Source organism: Protopterus annectens, chromosome 5.part0, assembly GCF_019279795.1.
Source record: "Protopterus annectens isolate FY-2018-M chromosome 5.part0, PAN1.0, whole genome shotgun sequence".
In the NCBI taxonomy this organism is placed as follows: domain Eukaryota; kingdom Metazoa; phylum Chordata; order Ceratodontiformes; family Protopteridae; genus Protopterus; species Protopterus annectens.
In genome coordinates, this window is record NC_056735.1 from 206,441,712 (window position 1) to 206,454,374 (window position 12,663).

Consider the following 12,663-nt stretch of genomic DNA (forward strand, 5'->3'; position numbering starts at 1 on the left):
GTCCTGGATGCAGGAAGTCCTTGAAAGCTGTAATTGCATTTATTACTGCTAGCATTTCTTTTTGATTGATGTGAAGGTGCTTTTCCTTTTGGGACCATCTGCCCTGAATGCACCTGTCCTTCATGTGCGGCCCCCCAGGCGTAATCTGAGGCGCCTGTGGTTATGACTTGCTTTGCTTGAGGCTTGCAGAATGGGAGGCCTGTGTTTGCTTGACATGCTTGGGCCCACCATAGAAATTCCTTTTGCAAACATGGAATTATTGGTATTATTGTTTCCAAACTGTGACTGTGTTGAGACCATAGATTTTTTAGGTACCATTGAAGTTTTCTCATATGCAGCTTTGCACATGGGATTAGAAGAATGCAAGATGCCATGAATCCCAGAGCCTGCAGGATTTTCCTTGCAGTAAGCCTGGTACTTTTGCTAGTATTTTGAAGTACTGAGATAGTTGCCCCTGTTTTTCTGGCGCAAGATAGGCCATCTGGGTGTTTGTGTCCAAGTTGGCACCCAGGAAGGTTATTTTCTGAGATGGTGTTAGCCTTGATTTCTCTTTGTTGATTGTATATCCCAGAGAAAGCAGCAACCGTGTCACATATGCCAGATGTTCCAGAAGTATGTGCTTGCTGTCCGCTTGGATCAGGCAGTCGTCCAGATAAGGGTAAATTTGTATCCCTTGAAGTCTGCAGTAGGCAATCACTGATGCCAGGCACTTTGTGAATACTCTGGGCGCAGTAGATAAGCCAAAGGGCAATGCAGAGAATTGATAGTGGATTGAACCTGCAAGAAATCTGAGGTATCTTCTGCAGCTTTGTCTGATTGGGACATGCAGGTATGCCTCCTTGAGGTCCAATGTTACCAGCCAAAACTCCTTGCCCAGCATGGGAAGAAGCTGCTGTAATGTGAGCATCTTGAATTTTGGTACAAGTAGGAATGTGTTTAGGATGGATAAGTCCAAAATGGGTCTCCAGTCGGTTCCTTTCCTTGGTACCAGAAAAAGTCTTGAATAAAAACCTTGACCTTGTTGGTGCGTAGGTACCTCTTGAATAGCTCTCATGCTTATGAGCTTTGAAATTTGCAGTTGTGCCTCTGCCCTTTGATTTTGTGGCAGGTTTGGCATGCCTCTCATTTTTGGAAGAGTATGAAATTGAAATTTGTAGCCTCTGTTTATAATGTCTAGTATCCATTTGTCTGTTGTGACAATATGCCAATTGCTTGCAAATAATGCTAGTTTCCCTCCCAAAGGTGCTGCCAGCTGAGACATGCTTGGCATGGAAATGAGGGAGTCATTGGGTTTGCTTCCTGTATTGTTGTGCACTGTCTTCGCCACCTCTTGGTGCTGGGGTTTGCCATTGTCTGCCTCTATATGATCCTTGAGATTGCCCTCTGCCTCTTGTGCGTCTGTATCTACCTCTTTGGGGCTTGTCAGTGGCTGGAAAGGACCAGTTTTTTGAAGGCCAATTTCTGCTAAAACGTGGTGGTTGGACCTGTAAGAAAGCTTTGACAGTTTGCATAGATTTGGCTTTTTCTTCCATTTTTTGTAGCATCTCCTCAGCATTAGTACCAAATAGTACATCCTTTTGTAAAGGAGCATCAAGAAGTTTAGCTGTCACATGATCAGGCAAATTTTGTTCCCTAAGCCAGGCATGTCTGCGAATGACTGACCCTGTAGCAGCCGCTCTACTGGAGGCCTCTAGGGCATCATAACCACATTGTAAGGTGTGTTTACCCACTTGCTCTGCACTATGCATCATATCCTGTAACTCCTTTAAATCTGGTTGTTCAGATTGAGACATTTTGTTCCTTAATTGTGTTAACAGGAACTGTTGATATTTAATCATATGAAACTGACAATTTAAGGCCCTCATGGCTAGGGTGGCCGAGGTATATACCTTTTTACCCCACCTTTCTAAAGATCTGGATTCCCTTTCTGCAGGAAGCAGATTCTTGGCAGTGGAGGCCTTCAATCCCTTGGGGCCTTGTGAAATGGTTTCAGGGTCAGCACTATGGCTTTTGAAGAGAAATTGGTGAGAGCTGGGTACTCTGTAATACCTATCAGGCTTGACTGGTGCAGGAGGCAGAGAATCAGGGTTAAGACAAGCCTCCGAATAGACATCATCCAGTATGTCCAAAACAGGGGGTATAGCCAGAGGTCTGTGTTGAGGTAACCAAAGAAATTCCCTAAGTCTTTTCTTGGAATCTGAAAAGTCTTGGCCTTCCCAATGGAAGTGTTCCCTCAAGGTGTGCAAGGTTTCCCCAAAGGAAAAATCCTCAGGGGGAGATACAGGAGGAATAGACTGTTCTGCATCCGAATCCTCAAAAGGAGAGTAAGAGTGTTCCTCTGCATCAGAATGTTCTGATAAAATGGATCCCTGATCAGAAGAGGGACAATCTTCCTCCACTCTGGGTCTCTTGTCAGGAGGGGGTTGAGAACCTCTGATAAGAGTAATTAAATCCTCAGCCATTTTAAGCATCTGTTTTTTAGGCATGGGTCCTGTAGATGGGCCCTGTGCAACAGGCCTCGTGGGATGCCTGGCTGCTTTGGATTTAGTGAAGGCCTTAATTGAGAAAGAAGATGAGGGCCTAAATACACCATGGGTGGAGGTGGACCTGTCCACATTAGCAGGCTCGACATTAGCAGGGGCTTCGGTTGTAGTCTGGGAAAGGGCCGAGGACCCAGCGGTCTCGGGTACAGAGGACACCGCCAAAGGAGTGTCGTCGGTAGTCAGGGACTGCAAAGGCGTCTCACTGAGAACCGGACCACGTGTAGCCTGTTTTGGCGTGGTGTCAGCGGGGACCGCGGGCCTCGCGTGTCGGTCCTTTTCCTTGCATTTTTTGGACAAAACGGTAGTCGGAGTGTCCGACGACATTTTATAATCAAAAGCTTTACCAAAGTAGTGTTGGGCAAACTCCGTCCGACGCTTAATAGTGCGTTTATTGAAGGTAGCGCAAAAGCGACAGCCCGAGACGTCGTGGTCTGGGCCCAAACAAGGTATGCAGAGGGAATGGAAATCCTTATGCGGTATTTGCTTCCCACAAGAAATACAATTATTAACTTTTTCTGACATCGGTCTGAGGCAAGAAAAGTTTCCCCAACGGGGTACTTAGCTTTAATGAAGACTTCGGTTTCCAAAATATTCGTAATTCAGGAGCTGGCCGACCGGCACTTGCGAACTGCTTCTGCTTCGGGCACCGCACGGCAAAAAAGACTGAAGAACATGGCGTCGGCTGTGTCTTATATACTCTGGCCTCACTGACGTCAGAAGAGTAAGCGACGACAACCGACGCCGGACCAAGACTTTGGAATTCGGCCGACCGAGGGACCGCCTGACGGCAGAAAACCCATCTGTGATTACTGCAGCTGTATGCACGATGAACATCTGAGGAAACAGAAGCCTGATCAGAGGAATCATAAGAAACATCCTGTCTTGGCCTTTTGTCTGGAGGGGGATGAGAACCCCTAATCATAGTAAGTAAATCCTCCGCCATCTTGAGTAACTGTTTCTGTGACTTGGGAGCTGGTTCAGAAGAAGCTTGTGTAGAAGTCTTTGATTCTGAAGGAGTCTTTGCCTTTGTCTTTGGCTTTGCCTTTATTAGTAGCTGAGTAGGATTGAAAACCCATTCGGAAGCCGGTACCTGCACAGCGGCTCCGGACCCATCCGAAGGAGCATTGTCCGAAGGTCCTGCAACAGAAATATTTAAAGGCCTGGTTGGCTCCTCATGAGAGTCCGTTTCGGCCATCGGTTCTGAAATGGCCGACAGGGGCTGCAAAAGCGCCTCACTGACGACGGCCAAACCTGAAGCTGGCTCCGCTTGTGCGCTATCATCAGATTTGGACCTCGGAGGCCTGTCTTTATCCTTGCGACGTTTATGAACTCCGGTAGTCGGGACCGTATCAGACGACATTTTGTAGTTAAAGCGCCTACCGAAGTACTGAAAAGCAAAATCGTACCTTCACTTAATTGTACGTTGATTGAATCTAGCACAAAACCGACAACTAGCTACGTCGTGGTCAGGGCCCAAGCAAGGAATACAGTAAGAATGAAAATCCTTATGAGGTATTTGCTTCCCACATGACATACAATTATTAACTTTTTCTGACATCGGAGTGGAGCAAGAAAAAAAAGTTTCCCCAACGGGGTACTTAGCTTTGAGTGGAGAAGAAAGTCTTCGGACCGAAGTATATCAGTAAAATTTTGTCAGGAGTCTGCTGACCGGCAAATGCGAACTGCTATCACCGCACGGCAAGAAAGACTGGAGAAGATGGCGTCGGCTGTCAGCTTTATACTCCTGGCGCTCTGACGTCAGGGAGCAGAGTTGAACAGCCGACGCCGGACCCAGACTTTGGGATTCTGGCCGACCGAGGGCTGCCTGCCGGCAGGGGAGAACCCTACAGTCATGACTGCAACAGTGAAACACGATGAACATCTGTGACATACAGCACAAACAAGATCTTTTTCATGCTTATCTATAATGGCCGAGCGACGGGCTGTCTGGTGTGGGACATCTCTTTTTTTAGGAATACTACAACGGTGATATAGGAGGACATCTGTTTTTTCATTACTGACTAAAGACGGGTCTAATGTAACATTATTTACACATATCATGCTTCCCCATTCTATCCTCATCTCTTGTTTATATCCCACATAGACTGGATATACTGAGAATGAAATACCCCTAAAACACACACAAAACACAAACACACACAAACACACAAACACACACAAACAAACACACACACAAACAAACACACACACACAAACAAACACACACACACAAACAAACACACACACACAAACAAACACACACACACACACTAAATCAGAAGGATCCATAGATCATTCTCTTATAAGGAAAGATAACTATACTCATTTATTTACTCAGAGAGCCTGAGAAGACAAATGGAAATCACATCTTAATCCCTGCAAAATCCTCCCTTGAAGGCTTACAAATGCTTTCAGCATCATACACATCTGTAGAGTCTTTTACAGGTGGAATGAAAAAGGACAGAATTCGAAGAAGCAGAACAAAATATATTAAAGGACCGCCTAAAAAGATGTTCTACTCTTGAAGGTCACACCAGGAAAGCATTCCTTGTTGACTGTCAAAGACGCAAACAATGATAAACTCATTTCCCACATCACCAGCTAGTAGTAAGCCATGGGAGAAAGGGAACAGATGAGGGATAAGTGATGATTAAAGAAAGAGGGCTACTTAAAGCAATAATTCTGCAACTCCAGACAAGAAAAAAATGCAGCAAAGAATACATAGTAGTTTCATAAAACAAATAGTATTCCTAATAATTATAATGCAGTACCTTTTTATCATTACTAATAGTTTCAACATATGTTATAAATTTCTAGTGTAGTTTTCTGCCTGGGAGACAAGACGTCTACATGTTGTTGTTGTCTTTCGGCTTTTCCCGGTTAGGGGTCGCCACAGCGGAACTCCGGTCCGCTAATGATTGGCAGTAGATTGTCACGAACGCCGAGGTGCCAGCTTGACGTTCAACCTTCAGCGAAGGCACGCCCATTTACGCATGTCTTTCGAACGCCTACCCAACATTCAGTTTATCTGAAATGCAATTACTATACAGTATGGATTCAAAGTCAACTTAAAATAGTAAAACGTCTTACCGCAGAAAGTTCCTGATATTCTCAGACTTAATTTCAGACAACAAATTATGCAGAGTACTAGTAAAGGCAGCATTTGAATTCTTTTGGCACCTTCTAGCAGCCCAGCCTGTTAAAAAAAAATGTAAATGTTGGCTGCAGTGTAGTAAGACACAGCAGGACATCAGAATGTAGCATGGATATCTGCTTCTAGAGTTTGAGTCAACACATGACTCTCACACACTGAACTAGAAACATGGTATATACAATTCTCTTCAAAGTTCTAAAATAAAAAAGTCATAATGACAAATCAACATGCTAACTAATAAGACAAACAGTTGGGAAATGCAACACATTGTAAAAGACATGGAAATAGTTTTGGAAACTTAGAAATACAATTGTAACATTGCTGAAAATACTATGGAGGCAACACACTTCGGAAATAGTAAAAAGAAAAACAACATAGTAAAACAATAAAATAAAATTCAGATAAAAGCGCTTCTAAAACTTTGCATCATTTGAATAGATTATGTCTTGTGCTTACTTTGAGATCTCATCTGTTTTTTTTAATCAGCAAGACAATATACTGCAGTCTCAAAACAAATAAATATTATAGCAATTTTTGACTGGAATCAGATTTTAAAATAGATGTCTTGTATATGTCTAGGGCACGAGTTTGAATGGATATGTGTGTTCAGATAGAAAGACAAGTAGAAAAAACGGGTAACTAAATCAATTTGAAAAACAAAAATGTGCACATTCCCCTTTGCTACCCGCAAACCATTAATCATGGTTCTGTCCCTGAAAGAGAGGACTGCCCTGTGAAACAGGCAATGGGGCAGTGATACTAAGTGCTGAGTTCAAGTATAATGGAGCAGCTACCTTACGCGAAGGAGGAGAAAGAGGGGACTAAGGGATTGACCAGAGGATGGATGGAGCACCTTCAGTACTGCAAGCACTACATTGTAGTGATGAAACAAGAGCTGAATCACAGGATGAATTTCTCACTTTACCACTAAATATATGCCCCCATCTGCACCTGTGGGTATCAGCTCTGGGTAAAGCCACAAAAAAGATGTGTTCATATAATCAACAATGTGAAAATGGAAGTTTCTTTGCAGGGTCACTGCTCTCACTGTCTACAACGTGGAGGATTTCAAAATAAAGATATTTCTCTGGTTATATGGAGCCAGTTGAAGTGATCTGGGCAGTTGGTAAAGGTGCTCCATGCATGAATCCTGTAGGAGGTATACAGAGTACAGCTCACTGGGAGGAGGCCCTGAGACAGATACAGGATACATTGGAAGTACTTACAGTACCGGTTATCTTCCCAGAGAATGAGTGGAGACCCCACAGAATTAGCTTGGACCGATGCTTATTGCAGGAAAATCTACTTCTCCCTGCTAAGCCTGTTACTACTATAACTATCAACAAGGCATGTCATTTAAAATATGAATGTATGTTGGTATGTGCGCGGAAAACTGTAATAAATGTAAAACATGTAAAACATGTTTCTGTTCCCTCAAAGGAAAATGCATGCAACATCAGCTAATCTACAGTAAAGTTGCATCAAACTAAAAATGTAAATAATGGTTTAAATGATAAAAGTAGTTGAACTTCACTTACATATATATAATATATATATATTTATATATACATATATATAAAAAAAAATATATATATATATATATATATAAAATATATATAAACACACACACATATATATATATATATATATATATATATATATATATATATATATATTGCATTTGCACTGTGAAAATATATTACTGTTCAAAAATTAAACTAATCCCTGCTTCACAAATGTCTGCACTGTTGTAAGGTTAAGATGTCTTGTAAATGGCAAAATATGTCCAAGACTGTCTTCCTTATTTGGACTCTAGCTTGCTTACCTTTCCTCCTTGCATGCAACTGTGAAACAGGAAAGCATTTTCCAAAATTTGAATCAAAGCAAAGGCCACATGAATTACTGTTTGAGTTTATATAAGCAATTACAGACAGTTAACTGAGATATGAACTGCAATTTTGTTACTGGATCAGCATATTGGAGCATAGACTTGGGAAACAACTCAACTTTTGATCAGATGATTTTAGGGGTTCTTGACAATTCATTCTGGTTTTGAAAGCCAGATAGAAAATGCATAGATTATCTCTTTTGCTAGTATATGTAGAGATTAGTTAGATGATAACTAGTGTTTTCTGAATGTTAACTGTCTGTTTTAATATTTATTTTCAACTGTGTGCGTGTGTGTCTATATAGATGTTAACACATTTTATTGCAACAACAAAGACAGGCAGATCTTTTCAAAACTGACCAGGGGAAACAAACTACTTTGCAAGATATGACTAATAGCTGCTCCTGCAGATCTACGTTAGAAAGAGGCTAACATAAATAAATCAGCCAGGCTTGACAGCACCTTATAATAATTTCTTGAGTAGCAGTTCTTAAAGAAGTCAAAGTACAGCTTAAAAGTCTTGCTCTTTGTCTCAACAGATCTTGCACTAATAAGCAGTCACAGTTGTATTCTCAGTAGAAATAAAAGAAAGGTCTTGACCTCGTGAACAGCAACACTGAAATAGTCTGGGAAAATAACAGTATTTTTCACCATACCTCTCACTTATTATTGGTAAGAGACCCCTTAGTTTGTGCCTTCACATATACAGCAATTAGCTGAAGGACAATAGTGTAAGCTTTGGCAAATGTTGCCTTTTGGTGTATGAAAGCAAAAGTCTCAGACAGACGTCTTTAGTAAGACATTTTTCAGGCAATACTTTATACAGTTTTGCAGACCACCAACTCTAGCTCACAAATCCTTAGTGGAAAATATTGCTCAAGATCCCAACAGACAGGATTTCAGTGGTAGTTCTGTAACTCAGGACAAAGACTCACCTACTTGGAACCAATTGCTCCAGCCTTTACGCATCTCACTTCACAGGAATGCCCTATGGACTCTTGAACCCAGATTTCTCACATGTTGTTAGTGAATCTGCCTTTTACAGGCACCTGCCTTCAGCTGCCTCTGATTACTTGACAGCCCTCCCAGGTAATTTATGAAAGGGAAATGCTTCAAACCCCAGCATTATAGTGCTACCCAATGTTAAAACTGCTCTTTCACATAGATATGCCACATCTGTACCCTATCTAATGGCTAACACATCCCTACTGTTAATATATAATCAGCAATGCCTGGTGGTGCCATTACAATTACAGCCACCCCACCGGCTTCAAGACTACAGAAAGTTCGGTCTACTGTAAACACAGCATTTGCTGATGAACATGGGATGGTGTGGGATTCAGAAGCAGAATGGCTGCAATACTAGTGCCTATTGGCAGAGTTTTATACTGGCATCCTTCTGCTGGTGAAGCTTTTGGAGGTAAGCACAGTCTGTAACCAGCCAAAAGCACATTTTTTGCTAGGCATTCTCCCTCTCTCTCTTTGTAGTAGGGTATCTACTTTCAGTTTTGTTTAAGGTTCTACTTTAAATAGTAGACTAGGTGCTATTCATTTTTAATCTTTTGTGTGAGCACTGCCTCTGTCATGACGTCTGATGCATCTTATACACTAAGAAGAGCTTGGAAAAGTCATGGGACATCAAGACTGGCTCAGCGCAAAGATATCTTTTAAGTCACTTAGAGAAGCCATTTTAGTCTTTATTGTCCAACTGACCTTTCCTGGCATTCTGCCCTTAATAAGGTTAGTTAGTGACAGGCCACAAAAGCAAGCTCTGTTATATTTTTTTTATAATACTCAGCATGTCCTAGGAAAGCACTTACTTGCTTTTTTTTATTTAGGGTGTTGGCTATTTTTTTTCCACCGCTATTATTTCCTTTTAAAGTTTAGGTAACTTCCAACCTATCACATATCCCAAGTACCTGAACACAGTCATGCCAACCTTATATTTCAAAGTGACAGTGAGCCCAGCTTTCCTTATGGAGACCAACACTGTCTGACCTTTGGGAGGTGAGAGTCCTAATCCTCCAAGTGTCTAAACAGGTCTAGGTAAACTGCCACCAAGGTTGGCCTTGCATGAAACGGAGCCACGGGCAAGGGGACCCATGGCAAATCCATGCATTTCTCCCCCTGTCACATACCTGAGTGTTGCCCTGAATTTCCCCCATCCTGGCCTCCCATACCATCCAGATCACTTTTTCATTCCTTTTCCCAGACTATCTTACTCTTCAGCTTTTTTTTGCATCCTTTCAACATAGTATAATTGGTCATAATTGTACAATAACAACTGTGGAGAAAATAATTGCATTAAACCATAGATATGGAAGCCACTAAGCCCCAGAAGCCATGGGATTACAGGTGTTCTGAAGTGCATTTTAAAGATTTTCTCCATCCTTTTTATACAAAGATGGGCGAAAAAAAATCACGACTAAGAATTTTTTCTTTCAGTGAAGAAATAAGCTATGTCTGAGGCTTAATGTGCAAATGTAACAGAACAGCAATTCACATTAAACTGGAAATACAAATGCTTTCAAGGATGCATAAATTATATATGGAAATAATGCCAATACCCTAGATCTAAAAAAAAAAAAAGGCAAAGTCACCTTATAGGTATCCCTTTGCTGTCATACATACACACAGCATGTCTCTCACCCCTACTCCAAAATAAAGGTACTTACTATGTACTCCTCTGATGCTGTCAGATGTAAATAAACAACATTGCGCCCAAACCCTACTCTAAAACATAGCCATTTGTAGGGATGCATAATGCTTGATTGTAAGAGAAATGAAAACAAACGAAGTCAGACTAATGTATTCCAATGTATTGTTCTTAGTAATACACTGTCCTTAGAGAAGCTACAGTGAACTTCTGTGCACACTTGTGAAGTTTGATTGTAAGGAAAGTTAAGTAAACAATTACCTCACTGTCTCCAGCTCCCACACAAGCTACAGTGACCTTCTCTGCACATCTCTAAAGTTTAACTCTGAGGAAAATTAAAGTAGTAATTGTCATACTGTCCCCATTCCCAACACAAGCTGCACAGGCCTTCTGTATACACTTCTGAGGTTTGCTTGTATGGGTAGTTAAAAAAATGACAACACTGTCCCCAGCATCACTACCCACGTACAAGCCACAGTAAGCATCTGTATACACTTCAGAGCAGCATCAGTTTTTGACTTGATAGGGTTCAGAACAGATGCCACCAGTAAATCATGTGTCAAAGTCTACTTTTACAGATTTGCAATGGGGGCAACCATGCCCCCAGAATTTCTGACAGTCTAGGTGCTAGATGTTATGTGGTGCATAGTGTGTCTTATTTTTGGAAGACTTGTTAGCGGTTTTACATGCTATCCAAAAGAGCTATGCACACAGACACACACACATACTAACACTTCCCCTGATAAGCACAATCTATCACAAAATGCTCAGACACAGGTACACATGCACACACACATGAATGTGCATGGATGAGCAGCATCCTTACCAAAACATAAATTAAATGCGTGATAGTTCCCAGTTCACCTACAACATATCTTTGGGATGCTGGAGGAAGAACAAGCAAATGGATAAATCCGTCTAGAGATATGACAGGCAGACTAACAAAAGAAACCACAGTCAAGAACTGAACACTACTCAATTCACCACTGAGCCAATATCACTTGTGTTCATGACCATTCTGTTCTGCCGACCATTAAAGATACCAACTTACTTATGCAATGCTTATTGTCTGTGAAGGCAATGAAACACACTATGGTGAATTTGTTAATCAAATACAACACATAAGCAATAAGTCAAAGCAACAACTGTTTTACACTAGTTTCAGCAAATACAACACATGTAATACTACTCCTGTCAAGTCAGATCAGTAACTGTTGTTTAACTGTTGTCAAAGAACAACAGGTTTCAGTCACTTTTATCCACATATGGCCAATTTACTGTGTCTATAACTCAGATGTCTGACTCTGGTAAAAAAGAATAACAGTCAAGTAATGTAACTCAGGATCATTTCTGATGCACAATAATCACAGTAAAGTGTTCAATCTTACTTCACTCATATGCATCCTGCAAAGCCAGAGTAGTGACTGTTTAAACCAAGCAAATGACAAGGGAAATGGTTACTTTCATCCAGATGACAAGGGGAATGGTTACTTTATTCCAGACAGCTTCCAACCCCCACCTAACAGAGGAGTTCACTTCTAAGTAGACGTCAGGCACTTGACTGGAATAAAAATGGTCGCCATGTAATATATTTTAACTTTGTTCCAGAAAAACACTAACCACACACTAAGTTGCGTCACAAAAATCGCATTAGCCCTGGAAATCCAGAATAATGAGCATGTGACTACAATTAGTCATTTTCCTTTACAGACAACTCCCAGCAATTACAGATACTTATGTGTATACATCTCAGATGTTCAACTCATAAACTAACAAAATAAACAAGGGCCAGACAGTAATGCATTCAAACAGCTCTCTGCTTCTTAGAACAAGAGTCAGGGACAAAGTCACAGATGGGGGGGGGCAAAGCCTAAACTAACAGATGTATTTCAATATTGCATACATACTTAGCATGTTAGTACAATAACACATTTTTCATTGGTATGCATTTTCTGAAGAAGTCTGAAACTGAAATTACTGTCATTATTTAAAGACCAACTTGAAACAATTTACAGGAAAATAACAAATATTATAAAGAATACCCAAATTATGAATAAAAAACAGGGACATCCTGAAATGAGAGAGAGTTCAGAGGTATTCCATTTCATCTGCAATATAATCTGCTGTTCACATCTGGTTCTCTGACACGATTAAAAAAAAACTTACCTAATGCTCTTACTACTTGCTGCTGCACTTGTCTGAAGTTATCTTTTAGGAATTATTTTTACCAGTGAATATCCATGGGCATTCCACATTTTTGCAATTTTACTAGTGCGGTAGTTTCGTCATGGCACGTTAAAGCTCGCAAATTTCCAAACTGATTGGACATAGCACACTGCAGCTTCAAAAAGGAATACTACAAGACATTTATTTCTTTCTTTTTAAAGTAAAGAAAGTTCAGATGTGCAAAATCTTACCATAA

The 12,663-nt window shown here is 40.9% G+C and overlaps 1 protein-coding gene across 1 annotated transcript in view; it reads right to left on the reverse strand.

Moving 5' to 3' along the window:
* Positions 1-12,663, reverse strand: part of LOC122802144 (glutamate carboxypeptidase 2-like) — a 1,578,923-nt gene that overhangs the window by 1,167,192 nt on the left and 399,068 nt on the right. The window contains exon 3 of the mRNA XM_044071823.1: positions 5,634-5,739. Within this exon, the coding sequence (XP_043927758.1) occupies positions 5,634-5,739 (106 nt within the window). The remainder of the gene's footprint in view (positions 1-5,633; positions 5,740-12,663) is intronic.